This window comes from Lithobates pipiens, unplaced genomic scaffold (assembly GCF_037356315.1).
Source record: "Lithobates pipiens isolate NorthernLeopardFrog02 unplaced genomic scaffold, aLitPip1_a1.2 Scaffold_16, whole genome shotgun sequence".
NCBI lineage: Eukaryota > Metazoa > Chordata > Amphibia > Anura > Ranidae > Lithobates > Lithobates pipiens.
In genome coordinates this window covers 623,942,786-623,965,647 of record NW_027507748.1, presented here as the reverse complement: position 1 = coordinate 623,965,647, position 22,862 = coordinate 623,942,786, and the positions used below count along the sequence as shown (strand labels likewise).

Genomic DNA, 22,862 nt, shown 5'->3' with positions numbered 1-22,862 from the left:
GTAGCTGTTACAAAATCCTTATAACTGAAACGTAGAAGAAAATGCATATAAAAAAAATGTGAAGTAAAATCAAGAATTACTTTATTACTAACGTATAATTAAAGACAAAACTTTTTTTCTGTGGAGAAGGATTAGAACACCTGTCAGTTTTTATTGCTGTCTGTGCCCCCATCAGGGAGATTCACCCACTCTTATTTATTCCTGTTTAGCGTAATCGGTGAAGAAAATTCTGAACTTTGGATTGTCCCCTGAACAGGGATAGAGAGGAAATCTTCCAATGGGGACACCATTTCTGGTGACCCTGTTTCAACCTGGGATTCTGTCACTTTGGAGAGATTTCGTCTTACTTCCTGTTTTGACTATGAGGCAGGAAGTGAAAGGTAATCTCCCTTAAAGGGACACAGATGGCAAAAAAATTTGACTGATGTTATAACCCTCCCTTACTCTATCCTAAACGGAAAAATATGTTTTACCTTTCGTTCTACTTTAAGATAAGATTTAAATTGAATTCAAAATAAACTGTACTTTAACGTTTTATTTAGATGCCTTATGTTGAAAGATATTTTGCACCACGACACTTAGATTCCTCCCTTGAACCTTGTTTGAAGAAGTCCAAACTTGACTATTCGGCAATATGCAAAAAGAAGAAAACTGATGTATTCATACCACTAGAAGCACCATCAGAAAAAGAGAGTTCATCCGGGGTCTCAGAGACCGGGTACTATGGATCAGTCAAAGGTCAACATGAAAAAACAAGTTTTGGTAAAGATTTCATAATTGGTTTGGACAATGAAGCGAAAAGAGGATCATCTAGGAATTACAACTCTGAAGCTCATTTTAGTAGGAAAGAATCCAAACTTGACTATTCAGCATTATGCAGTAAAAGGGATTCTGAGGTGTTCATACCACTGGAAACACCGTCAGAAAATTGTAGTCCGTCAGGGTTCTCGGAAAACAGCTACTATGGATCAGACAAAAGTGAATATGAAAAAGAAAGAGACAATTTTATAAATGATTTTGACAATGAGGATGAATCGGGACCATCTAAGAATTACTCCTCAAAAGCTCATCATACTAGTATAGAGTCCAAACCTGACCACTCAGAGTTAAGTAAAAAGAGGAATGCTGAGGAGTACAAACCACTGGATCGGAGTCCATCGGGGTTCTCAGAGACCAGAAACTATGGATCAGATAAAGGCAAGCATGACCCATCAAGAGTCGGTGAAGATTTCCAATATGGTTTTTACATTGATAAAAAACCAGGACCATATAAAAATGACTGCTCTGAACCTCCCCTTAGTGGGAGAGAGGACAGCAATAATAACCAGCAAATCTTGGGACTTCCTAAAACAGACAAATTAAAAAATAACAACAATTCTGAGGCAGCATTTTCAGAAACAAGTACAGCTTTTATAGGACCACTTTACCAGCCCCCTCCTCAAGTTGATACTTTATCAAGAACCACCAATAATGAAAACAGTAAGACTACCTCCTTCAGGATTACAACTGTGGTATCGGGGAAAGTAGCAGATGAAACAAAGAGTGAGGGTGGGATGGACTATGAGATGTGGCAATTTTACAAAGAACTTCATCAACTTGAAGCTGCTACTGATGACCATAATGTCATTAAGACAACTGATAATAGTCAGCAGCATTGTAACTCCCACCAGAGCAATGCACCAACAATCCAGGAGGTCAGAGATCATCATAACCAAAAACCTTCCACACAGCCTTGTAAGCCATCAGCTTTGATTCCTCCCAGTTATCATCCCACTCCGGCTCCAATCTCACCAGCTGAGCATTCTACATTACTTCCCATTAACAACCAGGTTTCTTGGGATAGGCCAGTGCCAACTGATGGAACCAATTCTTCTTTTGTAAGCCAGTTTTTGCCACCTCCATGTTTTCAAGGTCCTTCTCCACCTACCTTTGATGGAAGCAATTCTTCTTTTGTAAGCCAGTCATTGCCACCTCCATGTTTTCAAGGTCCTTCTCCACCTACCTTTGATGGAAGCAATTCTTCTTTTGTAAGCCAGTCATTGCCACCTCCATGTTTTCAAGGTCCTCCTCCACCTACCTTTGATAGAAGCAATTCTTCTTTTGTAAGACAGTCATTGACACCTTTGTGTTTTCAAGGTCCTCCTCTACCTGCTTTTGATAGAACCGATTCTTTTTTAAGCCAGTCATTGCCACCTCCATGTATTCAAGGTCCTCCCCCACCTACATTTGATAGAAGTAATTCTTCTTTTGTAAGACAGTCATTGACACCTTCATGTTTTCAAGGTCCTCCACCTGCTTTTGATAGAACCAGTTCTTCTTCTTTTGTAAGCCAGTCCTTGCCACCTGCATCTTTACAATGTCCTTCTCCACCTGCTTTTGATAGAACCAATTCTTCTTTTGTTAGCCAGTCCTTGCCATCTGCATCTTTACAAGGTCCTTCTCCACATGCTTTTGATAGAACCAATTCTTCTTTTGTTAGCCAGTCCTTGCCACCTGCATCTTTACAAGGTCCTTCTCCACATGCTTTTGATAGAACCAATTCTTCTTTTGTAAGCAAGCCGTTGCCACCTCCACGTTTTCAATGTTCTCCTCCACCTGCTTTTGATAGAAATAGTTTTTCTTTTGTAAGCAAGCCATTGCCACCTCCATGTTTTCAAGGTTCTTCTCCACCTCCTTTTGATAGAACCAGTTCTTCCTTTGTAAGCAAGCCATTGCCACCTCCACGTTTTCAACGCTCTCCTCCACCTGCTTTTGATAGAAATGGTTCTTCTTTTGTAAGCAAGCCATTGCCACCTCCACGTTTCCAAGGTTCTTCTCCACCTCCTTTTGATAGAACCAGTTCTTCCTTTGTAAGCAAGCCATTGCCACCTCCACGTTTTCAACGCTCTCCTCCACCTGCTTTTGATAGAAATGGTTCTTCTTTTGTAAGCAAGCCATTGCCACCTCCACGTTTCCAAGGTTCTCCTCCACCTGCCTTTGATAGAACCAATTCTTCTTTTTTAAGCAAGTCATTGCTACCTCCTCGTTTGCAACGTTCTCCTCCACCTGCTTTTGATAGAACCAGTTCTTTTGTAAGCCAGTCATTGCCACCTGCATCTTTACAAGGTCCTTCTTCACCTGCTTTTGATAGAACCAATTCTTCTTTTGTAAGCAAGCCACCTTCATGTTTTCAAGGTTCTCCTCCACATGCTTTTGTAGGAAATCGTGGTCCACCATCTCCAAGACACAACTATCCATTGACTGTCCCAGTGGAAGATGACGTACAAAAATCGCCATCTCATGAAAATGAGAAATATGAAGGTGTGAATGATGACCATCCATGGCCTACAACTCAGGCTCCATGGCACAGCTCACATGTGCTGCCTGAAAACAGGTTTAGCCCTCAGGGTAGAGGTTTTACAGAGTCATTTACTAGACCTCCTTTTGAATCCTCACAACACGCAAATCAGCGGGAAGACTTTTATGAACAGAAAGGTAGACATTTTAATGAAATATTACCCCAAGGTGGCAACGCGTTTCATGAACAATATCCTCCTAGATTCAGGGATGAAGCTAAATGTACAGATTCAAAAAGAAAACTGCTGATTTTAAGGGGCGTCCCAGGCTCAGGCAAAAGTACACTAGCACGGTTAGTATTTTTACGCACTAATAGTGTATATTTTTGTGTGTGTAAAATATATATTTATTTCTTTTTTTTCATTAGGTTGTTTTATAGCTATGGCTTCTCTAATGCAACATATAAACAGGAATTATGAGTAATACATTTTAAAATAAAAACGAAAAATTACAAGTATGTTACACAAATGTTATGGCAGACGCTCTTTATGCTTTATTGGTGGACTAGATACTATTCCCTTAAGCATGTATGAGAGAGAGTGATTTACACTAAAACTATGCTGAGCTTAAAGTATATGTACAGCCATTATAGGGTTAAAACCTGTCAGGTTATATTTTATCTCCGAGATGCAATTAAAAAGAATAGAAGGGAAAATATCTGCAAAATTAAAGGAGCCCTTTTTTACAGTTTATCGGCACCGGTGTCCCCCATTTGAAGGCTTGTTGCCTCCTCTTGTTCTATTTACATTTCTAAAAACTTAGATTTCCCCTGACTTCTTGTTTCCATGACAATAATTACGAATACAGATAGAGCGAGTCTCCCCAGCAGAGGCTCTTAATCTCCTAGTCTTTCCATAACTAAAAAACTTCACATTTACATATGCCGTACAAAGATATTTGAATCCTATTAGGCTGCATTCACATGGTTGCAAGTGTGGTGGTCAGGGGTGGCCGCCAGCGAGAATCCGTAGATTCCTGCTGGAGGCGCTAAATGCATGCACACCCTGTATGTCACCAGCAGTTGGTCACGGTGGCTGTCAGTTTGATACTCTTTGCTAATCAATGGACAGCGCACCCACTGTTCACGTGTAGCTGTTCATCTGAGGTTTTGTGCAACTAGAACCCCCCCAAGCCGATTCTATGGCCAGTTTGCATGTGGCCATAGTACAGAGTGTTGCTTCTAGAGCCGCCTCTGAATGCAGCAAACTATCCACACCAAGTGGCCATATGAATGTAGTAGAGCTGCATGATTAATCGTTAAAGAATTGTGATTCTACTCCCCCCCCCCCCCCCCCCCCCTCCCCATCTTATAAAAAGCATTTCCCTTATTCTATGTAACAAGTGAAGAGAGTTCTCTACTCAATTCTGACAGCTGACGAAAAAAAAAATCCAGGCAGCCTGACAAGTTTATCTCGACATCGGAGATAACTATAAACAAAGTAACATTCTGATCTTGGATCCAAGGAATGAACTTCTGTCTGTAAATGAGGTCAGTTTAAAGCGGGGTCCCACCCAAAAACAAAATTTAAGGCCTCCTCCCCAGCTCCTGATGGTGAAACTGAGCTTTTGGGGAGGAGGGGGGTTGCGGGTAGCCAGTTTTGACAGGTACCCGCAGCCACTTCCTTTCCGGTTGCTTTAGGTGATCGGAAGTGGAAGTTCTCTTCCCCCCCCCCCCCCCCTCCCTCCCAAAGTCTTCTGGGACATTTTTATGGGTCCTAGAAGACTTAGGGACCAATCTCTGCACATAGCGCCACAGGCATCAGCCTGTGAAGCCGCAAGCTGTCACAGCTAGGTGCCCATAGTAGAAATGGTGGCGCTGCTGTGGGAGGAGAGGAAGAAAACTGCAGGGGCGAGTGCACCGCTGGACCGTGGGACAGGTAAGTGTGTTTATTAAAAGTCAGCAGCTACGCATTTTGTAGCTGCTGACTTTTAATAAGCACACAAATGACTGGAACTCCGCTTTAACCACACAAAGAAGTCCAGCCAAAACTTGTTTGGCTGGGCTTCTCCAATGGGTCACAGGAGTGCAGTTTGTTTTGCACTTCTGTGACCTGTTTTCAACAGAGAGCTGACTGAAGTCCACTTTCTCTTCTACTTTACTGGAATCAGTCCAGGCACCGCGTCATCGTGACAAAGTCTGGATCCGCCAGGTGCCTGGACTGACGCCCATCTCAGCCTCTCGGCGAGCCGCTGAGAGCCTGAGATGGCCGCTCCCTGCCCCTCCACAGCTCAGTGCTCCAGTGAGCGTGGAGGAGCAGAGCGGAGAGCTGCTGATTGACAGTCAGCAGCTCTATGCTTGGAGAGCTGTGAGAACTGGGCTATAGGTGATGTTCGATCGCTGGGTTGGAGGTGCCAGGGGACAGATGCAGCATTGGGACAAAGCTGCATCCACCTAGGTAAGTATAATGGAGGGAAAAAAAAAAAACCATAAACCTTTTGCTAGAAAATTTACCAAGTGTGTGTGTGTGTGTGTGTGTGTGTGTGTGTGTGTGTGTGTGTATATATATATATATATAATATATATATATATATATATTTTTGTAGAGACCCTGGAGAATAAAATGGCGGCTATTGCAGTATTTTATGTTGCACTGTATTTGTGCATCAGTCTTTCAAACACTTTAATGAATAAAAAAAACTAAACAAAGTTAGCCCGAATTTTTGGTATAATGTTAAAGATGATGTTATGCCACAAGAATCATGATATTTATTCTAAGCAAAGAAATCGTGATTCTCATTTTACCCAAATTGTGCAGCTCTAGAATGCAGCCTTAAAGTCTTTTCTAAACATGTTACTGTTCAGACAAGCAATTTATAAGCGGACGTAAATGGTGCTGTGTACTAGGCGTAACTCAACATTGAAGTACCTTTTTGATGTTCTGCTAGACGACATTTAAATCCTTAGCTTCACTCTGCTGGTCAGAGAGGAAGAGGATGCAACCAAAATGCATTAGAAGGTACTTTTAAGGTAATTAGTTTTTATAATGGCGGGCCAATTGTGCATGTATAAGATATGACACTTGACAGCCTGCTTATCACAACAGGGAACATGAAGAACAGGCTCAAATCTAGAAAATTTTACTTTCCACTTACTGTGATATTGCAATTTGAAAAATGCACAAATCCTTGTCAGAAATTTGGTTCGTTTGCGAAACAAAAAAAACACACAGAGAAAACTTTATTTTTATTTTCATGCATACTTTTTGATTCCCCCATGTTACACATATTAATTTTTACCTAATTTCACAGTATTCTGCTTGATCAGTCTCCTGATGGCATTGTATTCAGCACTGACGATTACTTCTGCCAGGAAAAAGGATATACATACGACGTGAAACTGCTGGGAGATGCACACAACTGGAATCAGAACAGAGGTGAGATAAGATGCCTGCATTAGAACTGAAATGACCTAATGTACAGAACTGTGTACACACTGATGCCGTTTGCTATAGAATAGGTTTACAGATATGTTTTGGTTGTGTGATGTTTATTATAAAATTAAAGGCTTAATGTAGTTATATTTTTCTACCATTCCCCAAGCAGTTTGACCAAAGCATATACCCCCCTACAACCTACATATACACACTGTGTCTTCTATTCTCTTCAATGGAAGCCTATCCACAGACTTTACTATTGAAGTGAATAGTAGCTGTAGCAGACATGCACCATAACAGAACTGAGTTTTTTTGTAACATTTTAGTTAGATTTGTGGTATTGGATTGGCTGCAGAGTACAGATTCTGGAGATGGCAATTTTGTAGGTAAGTATATATTATAGTTGGTTGTTGGGGAGGTGAAGGGGGTATATAAGAGAATATAGCACACTTATATTTTTAGAATGTATAAGCCGCTTGTCACGATCACTGGCTTGGAGGCCAGTGGCTATAGCAGTGGAAAGGCTCACACAGAAACCAGCTGGATAATGACATGACTAGATACCTGTGACGGGTCACACAGGTTCACCCGAGGAGCAGGGTCTAAGCACTAACCGGTTTTTACCAGGTGGGGATGGGTTTTGCCATGTGCTAGTGCAAGCTGGGGTGTGGTAGCAGATGTGGCAGGTTGGCCTCAAACAGATGTGTAGTTGGTAAAAAAAACAAAAACAAAGCTCTGTAGCAGTCGATTGCAGGTCGAGATCATGCAGCAGTATAGTTGAGGAACAGGCCAAAGGCCAGTAATAAAGGTAATGAAGATGCGGTTGGCAGCAGGAGCATAAGGGGCAATATATTGACTGGAGAAGAGCACAATAATCTGGCAAACAGGGCAAAAGGAAGACTTGCATAGGAAGTTCATAAGGAGCGCAAGGAATTCAAGATTCACCAGAAACCAAATGGAACGTTTTTAAATATATCAAAAGGTAGCTCTACAGATACAAAAATGTTAAATTGTAAAACCATTAAAGTGCAATAGAGTTGATACAACAAATAAAGTGTTTGTGTACCAAAGTACATTTATTCAGAAATATCGTGATTCATAATGATTACATGAAAGTCCAAGTATTCAAGTAAAAGTGTCCTCACCCTTCCACATCCTGTTAAGAATAAAAGTGCTTCAACCACCGTGAGTCACCACAGAGAGGCCTCTTACCAGTTCAAATGGACCTTTTGTATTATAAATGGTCAGACAGCGCTCCAGTAAATCACACCGTCTGGTGTGCCGATCTCCAACTAGTCCTCTACTGGGATCCTCTCATCAACCATGCAATGTCACCACCAAAATAAAAACGTATACAGATTCATTGTGAAGTATGTAAGACCCCGTTTTATTAAAATGCACGATAGCACCAAAAATAAGTAGCATAAACCTCATCATGTCTGCCGACTGGAGCCCCGGCGTGGCTGTGTTTTAGACTGCTACATTGGAATAGCTGCTATTGGTAAAGCTGCAATTGTTTTTTATACTCTGGATGCTACTTCGTTTTGGTACTTTTGCATATTATTTTAATAAAACCAGGTCTTGCTTCTCAGTGGATCTGTATTCATTTTCATTTTGGTTCCTAACACTTTTATTCTTAACAGGAAGTGGAAGTGTGGGGACACTTTTACTCAAATACATGGACTTTCATTTAACCACTTCCCGACCAGCACACGACGATGTACGTCGACAGAATGGCACGGGCAGGCATATTGGCGTACAGGTACGTCCAATATTCGATGCCGCCCTGCCATGGGGGCGCTGGTCGGGACCCCCGTGAGTCCGGTCGTGGGACCCGCGGACTCGATCGCCGCGGGCATCCCCGCGATCGTCTCACGGAGCGGCCGAATAGAGCAAATGCTGTGTAAACAACATTTGTCTATTCTGCCTAGCAACTAGTGACGCTGATCTCTGCTCCATGTGATTGGAGCAGAGATCAGTGTACACTAAATGAAAGCCCAATCCCCCCACAGTTAGTAACACTCCCCTAGGAACACTTAACCCCTACACTGCCACCCACTGGTTAACCCTTTCACTGCCAGTGTCATTTACACAGGAATCACTGCATTTATATAGCAGTGATTACTGTATAAATGACAATGGTCCCAAAAATGTGTCAAAAATGTCCGATGGGTCCCCCACAATGTCACAGTCACAATAAAAATCGCTGATCGCCGCCATTACTAGTAAAAAAAAAAAAAAAATTAATAAAAATGCTATAAAACTATCCCTATTTTGTAAACGCTATAACTTTTGCGCAAACCAATCAATAATCGCTTATTGCGATTTTTTTACCAAAAATATGTAGAAGAATACGTATCGGCCTAAACTGAGGGAAAAAAATGTTTTTTTATATATTTTTGGGGGATATTTATTATAACAAAAAGTAAAAAAATAATGTGTTTTTTTCAAAATTGTCGCTCTATTTTTGTTTATAGCACAAAAAATAAAAACCGCAGGGGTGATCAAATACCACCAAAAGAAAGCTCTATTTGTGGGAAAAAAAGGGCGTCAATTTTGTTTGGGAGCCACGTCGCACGACCGCGCAATTGTCAGTTAAAGCGACGCAGTGCCGAATCGCAAAAAGTGGTCTGGTCATTGACCAGCAAATTGGTCCGGTCTGAAAGTGGTTAATCATTACTAATCACGATATGGACTTTGTTGCACAAGCACTTTATTCATTTGTTATATTACCTTTATTGCACTTTTATGGGTTTAGGATTTAGAATTTTTTTTGCTCTATGTAGTGCTGCCTTTTGATATATTTTCTGTTAAGTGATTTTTGTATTGCCATTGTTTGATGGCGGCTTTGTTTTTGTGATTTTTTTTTTTTTTTGGTCAATTGCACAGATTTCTTTACATTTTATAAGCTAATAAGTTTGTTCAGTGCATCAGGCAGGGAGCTGTCCAGCAGTTTAGCTCAATAAGAAGAGCTACAGCCAGAGGCAGCAGAGATGCTGGGTTCAGATCTGGAGCCTGACAGTCAGTTCTTGGATCTGTTACACAGCTTGGTCTTTGGTTACAGCTTTTGAATGGCAGTCAGGCTTTTTGCCTACACTGCAGCTAATTGTTTTGTGTTGTGAATGGCATTTTATTGTTATGCATGTTGATTGGCACAAGTTAAGATTTTGGCTCCATGCACACTGAAGCTGATAAACTGCAGTTTATTGGAGTTTGGGCTTTTTTTTGTAAAAGCCCATAAACTCCACTCTGTTAGCCTATGTGTCCATGCACACATGGACGTTTTTCAGCTTTAATGAGCAGTGGAGTTTATGGGCTTTTTTCTGAACGCCAGAAATTCGCGTTCAAAGTGCCGTTTTTCAGCGGCAAAAAACGACAAACGCTCATTAACGCTCATTAACGCTCGTTCATTAGTGTTCGGCATTCTATTTTTCAATGCATTGTGGGATTTTTGGAGTGTCCTCTGTGTATTTTTATAAAAAACGCCCATTAACGCTAACGCTGTAAAACGCTCATTAACGCTCATTAACGCTAGTATAAAACGCTGTTAAAAGCAGGTTTTTCAACCAGCGTTTTCTGCCAGCAATCTGGCGTCCAAAAATAGCTTTTTTGAGCTTCAGTGTGCATGGAGCCTTAGGTGTGTCTCATTAAAAGGAGTATACTTGGGCAGTTATATATTTTGTTTTGATTTTTAATTATTCAACATACTTTGCAGGCATTTTTAAAGATACGGTATCCTGTAATAAGTAGAGGTACCGTTTGTGTTTGAAACTATCAGCTGTTGAAAATGTTTAGGCAAATATCAAACTTGCAGTGCATGCAAAACATCCTAAGCATGTGTGTGTTTGTTTTTTTTTTTTTTTTTTTTTTTTTTTTTAGCAGTGAGAATAACTTTCCTATAGCAAAGACAGGAAAACTGCTATCTGGTTATAAGAAATATGTGGAGGTTGTGGCATCTGACTGGCATATTTCTCTGTAAAAATCAGACCATGCACAGCCATGGCCGATATTTGCAGAAATAACATTTTTTTGTTTGTTTTGTTTTTGTTTTTTCCCCTCTTCTCTAGAGCAGCCTTTTAACTGTTCAGGTTCTCTTGGAAAAACCTTTTCAGATCTCAGGAACCCACTGTCGATAATTAATATATTCGCAACTCATGGTACTCTGAGGTATAAGAATAAATTAAAAGACAAAGGAAAGTAATGCAGTTGGTGTATTTCCCCTCCCCCCCCCCCCCCCCCCCCACCACTTTCCAGTACAGTAATAGAGAGGAAATCTAATGGAGATGCTAGTTCTGGTGACAGCCAGGGATTACCTCACTTCTGCTCACTTCCTGTTTTGGCTATAGGACAGCAAGTGAAGAGAAATCTCCCCAATAGTATATAGATTGCAACCCCAAAATGACATGCAAAAAAACTACATTTACCTGCCTGTCAGAGTGATCCCTGGAATGTAAATTGAGCTACGCATGTGAGGCTCAGTTTACAGCAGGCGGCCCAATTCCTGTGTGCTCAAATAAATGCCTTGCTCCCATGCATGTGCAGGAGTCATGACATCCCACACCAGCCAATGAAGATGGTTGAAAAAAGGCACACAGGTGAAGATGCTGAGGAGGGACGACTGGAAAGGTAGATATTGATCCCTTTAGTTCCACTTGAAGGCATCTGTGCTACCATTGTGGTTATAAATGCTGGGGTTTCTTCCTGACATTCATTAGAACTGAAGAAGTGGTTTGGATGAGCTACAAAATATCTTCAACATTACAGAACAAGTTCAGATGAATGTGATTAACTGCTACTAGATATAGAAAAAGTCGTACCCCTGGAAATGTTACAACCAAAAACGTAAATGTATTTTATTGGGATTTTACGTGATAGACCAACACAAAGTGGCACATAATGAAGTGGAATGAAAATGATAAATGGTTTTCAAAATGTTTTTACAAATAAATTATCTAAAAAGCATGGCATGCAATTATATTCAGCTCCCTTTACTCTGATACCCTTAACTAAAATCTAGTGTAGCCAATTTGACTTCAGAAGTCACCTAATTTGTAAATCGTGTCCACCTGTGTATGATTTAATCTCAGTATAAATACAGCTGTTCTGTGAAGCCCTCGGGTTTTTAAGAGAACCTTAGTGAACAAACCGTATCATGAAGGCAAAGGAACACACCAGACAAGTCGGGAATAAAGCTGTGGAGAAGTTTAAAGCAGGGTTAGGTTATATAAAAAAAAAAAAAAAAAAAAAAATCCCAAGCTTTGAACATCTCACGGAGCACTGTTGAACCCATCCTCTGAAAACTGAGAGAGTATGGCACAACTGCGAACCTACCAAAACATGGCTGTCCATCTAAACGGATTGACCGGGCAAGGAGAGCATTAATCGGAGAAACATCCAAGAGGTCCATGGTAACTCTGGAGGAGCTGCAGATATCCACAGCTCAGATGGGAGAATCTGTCCACAGGACAACTATTAGTCGTGCATTCCACAAATCTGGCCTTTATGGAAGAGTGGCAAGAAGAAAGTCCACTGTTAAATGAAAGCCATAAGAAGTCCCATTTGCAGTTTGTGAGAAGCCATGTGGGGGACACAGCAAATGTGGAAGAGGGTGCTCTGGTCAGATGAGGCCAAAAACCTTTTATGCCTGAAAGCAAAACGCTATGTGTGGTGGAAAAGGAACACAGCACATCACCCTAAACACACCATCCCCACCGTGAAAGGTGGTGGTGGCAACATCATGTTGTGGGGATGATTTTCTTCAGCGTGGACAAGGAAGCTGGTCAGAGTTGATGGGAAGGTGGATGGAGCTAAATACAGGGCAATCTTAGAAGAAAACCTTTGAGTCTGCAGAAGACTTGAAACTGGGGCGGAGGTTCACCTCCCAACAGGACAAGGACCTAAACATAAGGCCAGAGCTACAATGAAATGGTTTAGATCAAAGCATATTCATGTGTTTAGAACGGCCCAGTCAAAGTCCAGACACACAGTATCCCACAAAAGTATCCATACATCCACATCCATACCTTGTACTTATGAAATTTGAAAAATGTGTTATGCTGACCCATATTGGAGAGAGATGGAAAGAAAGAGGAAATGTGACACCCCTGCAAAGCTCTTTTCCACCTTGTACAGTATCTCACAAAAGTGAGTACACCCCTCACATTTTTGTAAAAATTGTATTCTATCTTTTCATGTGACAACACTGAAGAAATTATACTTTAAAGTAGTGAGTGTACAGCTTGTATAACAGTGTACATTTTTCTGTCCTCTCAGAATAACTCAACACACAGCCATTACAGCTGGCAACAAAAGTGAGTACACCCCTAAGTGAAAATGTCCACATTGGGCACAAACTCAATATTTTGTGTGGCCACCATTATTTTCCAGCACTGCCTTTTAAACCTCTCTGGCATGGAGTTCACCAGAGCTTCACAGCCACTGGAGTCCTCTTCCACTCCTCCATGATGACCTCACGGAGCTGGTGAATGTTAGAGACCTTGCGCTCCTCGACCTACCGTTTGAGGATGCCCCACAGATACTCAATAGGTTTTAGGTCTAGAGAGTCAGTCCATCACCTTTACCATCAGCTCCTTTTGCAAGGCAGTGGTTGTCTTGGAGGTGTGTTGGGGGGGGGGGGGGGGGGTTTATAATGGAATACTGCCCTGTGGCCCAGTCTCCAAAGGGAGTATGCTTCAATATGTCACAGTACATGTTGGCATTCATGGTTCCTTCAATGAACTGTAGCTTCCCAGTGCTGGCAGTACTCGTGTAGCCCCAGACCATGACATTCCCACCACCATGCTTGACTGTAGGCAAGACACACTTGTCTTTGTACTCCTCACCTGGTTGCCGCCACACACTCTTGACACCATCTGAACCAAATAAGTTTATCTTGGTCTCATCAGACCACAGCACATGGTTCCAGTAATATGTGTCCTTAGTCTGCTTGTCTTCAGCAAACTGGTTGCGGGCTTTCTTGTGCATCATCTTTAGAAGAGGCTTCCTTCTGAGATGACAGCCATGCAGACCAATTTGATGCAGTGTGCGGCGTATGGTCTGAGCACTGACATGCTGAACCCCCACCCTTTCAACCTCTGCAACAATGCTGGCAGCACTGCTATTTCCCAAAGATAACCTCTGGATATGATGCTGAACATGTGCACTCAACTTCTTTGGTCGACCATGGCGATGCCTGTTCTGAGTGGAACCTGTTCTGGTAAACTGCTGTATGGTATTGGCCACCGTGCTGCAGCTCAGTTTCAGGGTCTTGGCAATCTTCCTTTAGCCTAGGACATCTTTATGTAGAGCAACAATTCTTTTTTTTCAGCTCCTCGGAGTTCTTTGCTATGAGGTGCCATGTTGACCTTCCTGTGACCAATATGAGAGAGTGGGAGCGATAACGCCAAATTTAGCACACCTGCTCCCCATTCACACCTGAGACCTTGTAACATTGAGTCACATGACTCCAGGGAGGGAAAATGCATAATTGGGCCCAATTTGGATATTTTCCCTTAGGGGGTTTACTCATTTTTGTTGCCATTGGTTTAGACATTAATGGCTGTGTTGAGTTATTTTGAGGGGACAGCAAATGTACACTGTTATACAAGCTGTACACTCACTACTTTACATTGTAGCAAAGTGTAATTTCTTTAGTGTTGTCACAAGAAAAAATATTTACAAAGAATGTGAGGGTTGTACTCACTTTTGTGAGATACTGTAAATCCAATTGAGACACTGTGGCAAGACTTGAAAATTGCTGTTCAGACGCTCTCCATCCTATTTGACAGAACTTGAGCTATTTTGCGGAGAAGAATGGGCAAACCTTTCACACTCTAGATGTGCAAAGCTGGTAGAGACATCCCCAAAAGACGTGTAGCTGTAATTGCTGCAAAAGGTGGTTTTACAAAGTATTGACTCGTGGGCTGAAACGCTTTTCCGATATTTATTTGTAAAAAAAAAAAAAAAAATGTGAAAACCATTTATAATTTTCTGAAGTGAAAGGAATTATGTGCCACTTTGTGTTGGTCTATCACCTACAATTCCATTAAAATACACTTACCTTTTTGGTTGTAATATGACAAGGCACTGTAGCATGACCTGGAAAAAGGGGCAACTACAAAGACATGCACACTTAGATTTCTGGTGAGTGACGTGCCCCCTTACATTGGTGATTAGTGGAGAAATGTCCTTTCACATTGGTGGTCAGCAGAGAAGAACCCTCTTGCGTTTGGACAGTGGGAAGAATGTCCCTTACTTTGGTGATAAGTGGAAAGAAGGACCTCACTACACTGGTGGTCAGGGGGTAAGAATGCCTCCCTTACCGAAATCTAAAGTGTGTGTTTTTTTTTTTTTTTTCCATGTTAGGGGTTACTTATCTGAAAAAAAACAGTAATAGTTCAGTCCTCAAGGATCCTCAGAAACCTCTGGAGGAATCCTGGTTGAGAGGCTGCTGTAGAGTATTTAGTATATTCTTTTCCCTTTAGAAATTTTCGAATAACATGACATTTTATCAAAGGGTTCTAAGTTTTACATAAGACTTTGAGGTTCACTTACTAAAGGCAAATATATACAGTCCACTGCAAGTGCATTTGCTGTAGATTTAAGGGGGAGCTTTACTGATTTCCATCATCCAATCATGTGCAAGCAAAAATGCTGCTTTTTAATGTCCTTGCATGTGATTGAGTATTCTTTGCAAAGTGAAGCTTGACCACATGAACTAAGCTCTGGAGCAATTGCACTTGCAGAGCACAGTATATATTTGCTTTTAGTAAATCAACCTCTTTATCCTCCTGACTAGATTAGTATGAGCTGCTTTGGTGATGTTTGACACATTTCATTGTATAATTTTAACTATTTCCCGCCAGGAAGGCGTACATGGACGTCCTCCCGTTTCAGTGGTTATACCGAGATGATGCCTGCACCTACAGGCATCATTCCGGTAATGATCTTTTCAGTCGTACAATTCCCTGCACTGTAAGAACAATCATAACGGCTGTTCAGCCACTAGATTGTTCTTACAGGCAGTGGGAGGGGATATTATTGATCATGATGGGACATTTCAACACATCCACCTGGTAAAAGCTAGAGGTGTACAGTGGCCTTGTTGGAATGTTACCCCCCCCCCCCCCAAAGAAAGAGCAGCCATAACAGCGATTATGGCAGGATTATTTATTTTTTACATGACAAAAACAAGCACGTTTATCGTAAATGTTTTACTCATGTTAACGTACAACATATTTTTGAATTTGCTTGTATTTACACCTTAACTTCATCCCTGGAAGGTTTACCCCCCCCCCCCCCCCCCCTTTCATGACCAGGCCATTTTTTGAACTATGGCACTGCGTTACTTTAACCACTTCAGCCCCTGTCATTTATACAGAAATCAGTGTTATAAAATGTAAATGACACTGGCAGTGAAGAGGTTAACCACTAGGGGCTGGTGAAGGGGTTAAGTGTGTCCTAGGGAGTGATGGTCGGCAAGCGGTTAACTGGCAATTGCGCAGTCATGTGACACTGTACCCAAATTAAATTGATGTGTGTCCCCCCCCCCCCCACAAATAGAGCTTGCTTTTGGTGATATTTGATCACCTCTGTGGTTTTTATTTTATGCGTTTTTTATAACCAAAAAAAAAAATCAGTTTTGAAGAAAAAAAAAATAACTTTTTAACTTTATGCTATAAAACATTCCCAATAAACAAAATTAGAAAAATCTAATTTATTCATCCAATTATTTAGGCCAATATGTATTCTGCTGCATGTTTTTGGGGGAAAAAATTCCCAATAAGCATATATTGATTGGTTTGCGCAGAAATTGTAGCATCTACAAACTATGGGATATATTTATGGATTTTTTAAAAATAGTTTTTACTAGTCATAGTGGCGATCATCGACTTTTTTAGCGGACTGCGACATTGTGATGGACAAATCTGACACACTGACACTTATTGAGGACCAGTGACGCCAATACAGTGATCAGCGTTAAAAAAAATATGCACGGTCACTGTTCTAATGACACTGGCAGGGAAGGGGTTAACATCAGCGGCGATCAAATGGGTAAATGCTATCCTAGGGAGTGCTTTCGAACTGTGTGGGAGATGTGTTGACTGTGAGAAGACCAAGATCTGTGTTTCTACTTAGCAGTAACACAAGATCTCCATTTTCTCCTCGCAGAACGGCAGTCTGCCTTGTTTACATCCTCTCCTGAGAATGATTGATTGCAGGCTGCCGGCGAACATTGGGCCCAATCTTTGCTAAAAATGGGTCACAGGAATGCAAAACATATTGCTCTCCTGTGATCCATAGAAGTATAGCCAAACCAGCTTTGGCTATACTTCTCCTTTTTAATGTTTGTCTGTAAAAGCAACTAATGATGTCTGTATTAGGACTATATTTTGTGTGTTACATTTAAAGTAACGTTTGTTTCTGTTTGTTCCACAGCCCAGAGAGCAATGGATGATGAAATGTCACCTATTATAATTGATAACACCAACATCCAGGGCTGGGAAATGAAACCGTATGTCCAAATGGTAAGATTGATGAGCTGGAGATAAGGCAGAGAGAGCGTAGATAAACCCAGCATATTGAATCTGCTTATTAGCGAGCGATGCTGTCTAGAGACACTGCTGCTTAGACATTAATACCGGCTGGGATGTTATATGTTGGAGTTTGTTTGTTTTCCTTTGGCTTTCACATATCACCTCCCATGGCTTTTCCCAAACCATTCCATTGGATGGAATTTTTTTTTTTCTTCAAATTAATTGTAGTTTAGACAGAAATCCTGTGTGTATATTTTACTAACATGTAATTGGGTTTTCTACCTGAACACAATTTCACTTTATTTCTATAGTAAACCCAAATATGTTAAATCCATCAAAAATCTTTTTTTCTATGTTAAGTAATAATTACCAATGTACATGGGAGCAACAATATTTGCCCATTACATATGTAGGCTTCTTTTTGTACCTTGGTTATCCTCTTATTTCACTGCAAATCTATAAGACAAGGGCTGTCTTACTTTATGTAATAGACTCTGCAGTGTCTGGTAGCCAAAGATCATGTGCCCTGGACCCCTTACACACGAGACCGTCTAGCTGCTGTTTATCTCGTCCAGCATTTTAGTGCGTCCGGGAATGCAGAGGTGCAGCATCCAGCTCTGCAGCCTGTTAAAATCTACGCAGCAGACTGAAATATGCTGCAGCTGGGTGGGTTGACCATATGTGTTCAGGGACGAATGCCCTGAACGCTGGTCTTCTGCATTGTGGGCATTCATCCCTGAACGCATAGGGTTCAAATGGCAGTACCACTCAATACAGCTTTCAGCCCTGTCCAGCCGCAGCCTGCCATGGACTTTGGCTAAGAAGGACAGACCGAAGCTAGATGCCACCATGTGCCCCATTTGGACAAGAGGGATTCACAGCAGCTAGATGTACCCACATATCTATGGAAAGTAGAATGTACTTTTACTGTAAATAGCTGCTAGCATAAATAGAAGTATCTAAAAACGTGTATTGGTAACCACAAATACTTTATATAAAAATATTTTATTGCCAGTATATTACTTTCTTTCTGAATTTACTTGTTTTTGTCTTCAAAAGCTAGACTTAAGGGATATTGGGGGGAACAAGGCTGACATCATTCTTCCAGGTTGCATTTTGATAGCCTAGCTCCTGATCACTGGGAATTCATAGAAAGCTAATTTTTTATTTATTTTTTATATACTCTACCTTCACTGTTTTAAATGTTTTTGGATAGTCTTGCATTTAGGCTTTGTTGTGGGGCTGAGACAAAATGTCTGAGGTCGTGTTTTTCAATCGCAAAACTCTCTGGTGCTAGGCATGTCAAAATAAATTCTCTGCTCGAAATCCATGCTGAGACAAACGCCATGCAGACTCTTCCCCCCGTTTTAGGATCCTCTCTGCTGAAATGATCCTGGAAATGTATTCTTTGTGAGGGATGGAACTGTGCATAGTTTGTATTTAGAAAGAGAATTCTTTATAAGAACAATAATTAAGGAAAGGGTTTTAACATCATTGTTTTAGAATACAGCTGTCATTTTTGCATTTTTTCTTCCAGGCTTTGGAGAGCGGTTATACGGTTGAATTCCTTGAGCCGGATACGTGGTGGAAATTAGACCCACATGAATTGGAAAAGTAAGATTCTGTTTATGGTGGGATATGCCATCTAAATATAGATTAGTGTTTCTCAACTTCAGTCCTTGGTGGCTTTCCACCTACATAAAATGAAGACGCTATTTATTGTAAAAACCATTTCATTATACTGTATGTGTTTCTCAACTTTGGTCCTTGGCGGTAGACAACTGTGCCTTTTTAAGTGTCTTTAATGAGTCACAACTTTGTAAGGTTGTATACATATGGGCTCTTCTTGTATACAATATTTTTTTCTTTTAGTGCTCTTTTAAAGGGGTTGCAAAGGTTTGTTTTTATTTTATTTTTTTTACATGTTATACTTGCCTCCTCTGTGCAAGGGTTTTGCACAGAGGAGGCAAGTATAACGTTAAAAAAACACAAACCTTTGCAACCCCTTTAAAAGAGCACTAAAAGCAAAAATTATTATCCTCCTCTTCTGGGGTCCCCCATTGGCGCTCCTGGCTCCTCCCCACATTGAGTGCCACCTCAGAGACCCGCATTCCAAGGGGATACTTGTGCGGACACGCTCCCCAGTCTTGCTGTGTCCATTGACACAGACTGGACAGCTGGAGATTCTGGGCTCATTCTCATCGCTGGAAGGGTCAGGTAAGTAAAAGACGGGCTCTGGGGGGCTTCTGCACTACAGAAGGTTTTTCACCTTAATACATGTAATGCATTAAGGTGAAAAACCTTGAGGGTTTAAACCCATTTAATGAGGTCTGACTATTGGGGTGAATGCACAGTGTGGTGACAGGCATTTTACTGCATTGTAAAACATCTGTCACCACAGGGGTACATAAAAAACAATTATTTTCTGTGTGTCCCATTCACACTGCAAAGTATTATGGAGATATGCTGCATTTTATCGCAGCGCACTGTGCAGTATTGCATGGCACTGTATAGCAGCATAGGGAATCACACTGCTGTGCAATGAAATGAAGTGTAATTTTGTACACTTCAAATAAAGTTTGTACAAAAAAAGGGATCTGTGTGTGATGCTCACCACATTACCCCCTACCACAGTCGGGAACGGCTACCGAAGAGGTAAAGAGCTTTGGCAACTGTCAGTTTCTATGTGAATATAGCCTTACTTTAAAGCCCCACTTCTGGGCACTAGAAAAATATACCCTTGCAGTGGGGCCTCCTCACATTGAGAGGTTTATCTGCCTGGTAATTCTAGGGCTAAAGGAAAAGGTGTAAAAATTTCTTGGGCTCTGGCATTCTTTCTCATAGCCAGCTTCCCGAAGTAAAGTTAAGTCGGCAGCTACAGTATTTTTATCTGCTTTTGTTTTCAGGGTTAAGCACAATCAGAATATCCTACAAAAAATACCACTTTTGAAGCGATCGTTTGATAATCTGATCTTGGTACACAGCTTTTGTCTGAAATTTTCCAAAGTGACAAACAATTTTTTCTCGCATGATACCAGATCGTACGATTTTTTTTATTTAACCAGTTTCCGCCTGCGTTATAGCTGAAAGACAACTAAGGCGATGGCTTACTTGCTCCTGTGGTTGCAAGATTTATTTTTTTTAAATAACAAACATGTTATACTTGCCTCCACTGTGCAGCTCGTTTTGCAGAGTGGCCCCGAACCTGCTCTTCTGGGGTCCCTCGGCGGCTATCTCAGCTTCCCCCCGCAAGTACTTCTCACGTTCATGTGAGTTCCCTCGCACGGTAAGAAGCACTTGCGGGCAGGCTCCAGTGATACAGCCGGCGGCTATAGCCACTCACTGTATCACTCAGCCCTGCCCCTGGTGCGCCACATCATTGGATGTGATTGACAGCAGCACGAGCCAATGGCTGCGCTGCTTTCAATACATCCACTCCAGCCAATCAACGGCCAGGCTGAGCGGGCAAAGAGGACGTTGGTGGCGAGCGCGGGGCTTTCGAGGGGTCAGGTAAGTAAAACAGGGGGGCTGGGGGGGGGGGGGGGGGCGGCATTGTCAGTTGTTTTTTTACCTTAATGCATAGAATGCATTAAGGTGAAAAAACTTTTACCTTTACAACCCCTTTAAAGTAAAGGGCCCATCACAGTGGCCCTTTACCATGTGATCAGCTGTGTCCAATAACAGGTGATCATGGATGTAAACGCAAGCTGTTTATCAGCCTTTCTTTCCTCATGCTGACAGTGTGAGGAGAGAAGAAGAGAGCTGATACCCGGCTTGTGTTAAATGGACATTGGCCCTTATTATCAGTGCCCACCAGTGCAACCTCATCGGTACCACCACGTGTGTGTGTGTGTGTGTGTGTGTGTGTGTGTGTGTGTGTTTATTTTACGATGTATAAGATGACCTTTTACACTTAAAAAAAAAATAAACGGCCAATAAGCGGGGGATCCGGAAAGGATTTTTTTTTCCTTTTCCCCTGCTGGAGCAAGTTGGATCATGCATTGCTGGGTTTGTTTTGATTTCCTCTGGATCAACTATGGTTATGGGATTGTTCCCCCCCCCCCAACCCCAATACAGGATTTATATAGCGCCAACAGTTTGCGCAGTGCTTCACAACGTTGGGGTAGACAGTACAGTTTCAATACAAGAGTAATCAGTTTGTTAGAGCTTACAATCTAATTATCTAACTATAATGTTGGAATTGAATATTTCTGTCAAGGCAGAAGCAGTTTAGTCTGTAGTAATCCATAAAGACATAATGATCTTTTCAAATGATTACAAGAAATGAAGGGGATTACGAAAAAAGACTGAAATTACTTTAGGCTGAGAATTTTGAAATGTAAAATCAACATTGATGAGATCTGTCCCTCTTTTTACAGGAGGAATACCCACAGAGTGCCCCGTGAGAAGATTTCACAGATGTTGGAACGCTTTGAGCATAATATGAATGTTGGAGTAGTTATGAACTCTGTTGAACCCCGTCGTGTACGCCACAGACGTCCCCCTCCAGAGGACAGGCAGAGGTGGGGAGGCTCTGTAGACTATACAACACACAGCTCATCATTCCAGATCAGATAGCGAATGTCCTCCATAAATGCAATCGCATTTAAAAATAATGGACCTATACTAACTCAGTATTGAGTACATTAGGGCAACGTTTTACAGACATCTCACATTCTGCCTTTTGTGTGCAGAACCCTTCCAAAGTATGAACGGTGTTTTTATACATTGTTCCTGGACGTGAACTTTTATTACTTTATTATTTTAGCATATTGTTATTGTCTTTGTGAATATAACTTTAATTGACCGACTGATATTTGATTTTTATGAAGAATCTCAGGGTAAGTCTCCCCGTTTTTTCTTTGTTTTTAATATGGAGATACAGTCTTTTATTTGTAAATAATTTATTTCCGTTGTGTGATTTAAGGAGACAGTATTTCTGACTCTACTTCTCCAGTAAATATTTAACTTTTGGGAGTAAATAAATCAGTTTAATAGTCATCACTGTAAAATGTTTGTTTAAATTGCTCAATTTTTTTTTTTTTAACCAAATATTTACTTTATCACCAGTATATTGAATGGAAAGTGAATAATTTTTTATTTAAAGTATTTTGTAATACTCCTGCAACAACAATTGCAGTTAAAAAAACAAAACAAAAAAAAAAAACCCTGTCAGGCTAAAAAATTGAAATCCTATGCCCTGCAATAGAATCTGTATTATACGCACCTCTCCAGTGGCCCGTCTCTTATCTTCATTCCATTGCTGCAGCCTCTATCAGTTACTTTGACATTCGACACTTAAGGGAATGTCGGATGCCCGTGTCTGCGGATGCATTTTTTTTTTTTTTTTTATGCCCCTTTCTCCAACCCATACTTCATTACAGAATGCAGGAGAGCCGCCAGAAATGTGAGTATACAACCAATTGTATTCCAGTTTTTTTTCTTGTGTGCCTGTCAGGGTCTCTGTAATGAAATGCCATGGAAAGTGAAATTGCTGTTTGATCAGATATAATCAGACTCTGTTGTGCATGCTGGGAAATTTTTGTAGTACCGGGCTAGATTTTCAAATGTAAATATGCTATGACAGTAAAAAGATATTTCCTCTTATGACTACAAA

At 41.1% G+C, this 22,862-nt stretch overlaps 1 protein-coding gene across 1 annotated transcript in view; it reads left to right on the top strand.

The window, feature by feature from the left end:
• LOC143983945 (uncharacterized) overlaps nt 1-22,862 on the top strand; it is a 29,652-nt gene extending 6,790 nt beyond the window's left edge. Inside the window, exons 2-6 of the mRNA XM_077484112.1 lie at nt 543-3,628; nt 6,586-6,710; nt 17,148-17,236; nt 18,783-18,859; nt 21,625-22,862. Of these exons, the coding sequence (XP_077340238.1) occupies nt 543-3,628; nt 6,586-6,710; nt 17,148-17,236; nt 18,783-18,859; nt 21,625-21,823 (3,576 nt within the window). The 3' untranslated portion in view covers nt 21,824-22,862. The remainder of the gene's footprint in view (nt 1-542; nt 3,629-6,585; nt 6,711-17,147; nt 17,237-18,782; nt 18,860-21,624) is intronic.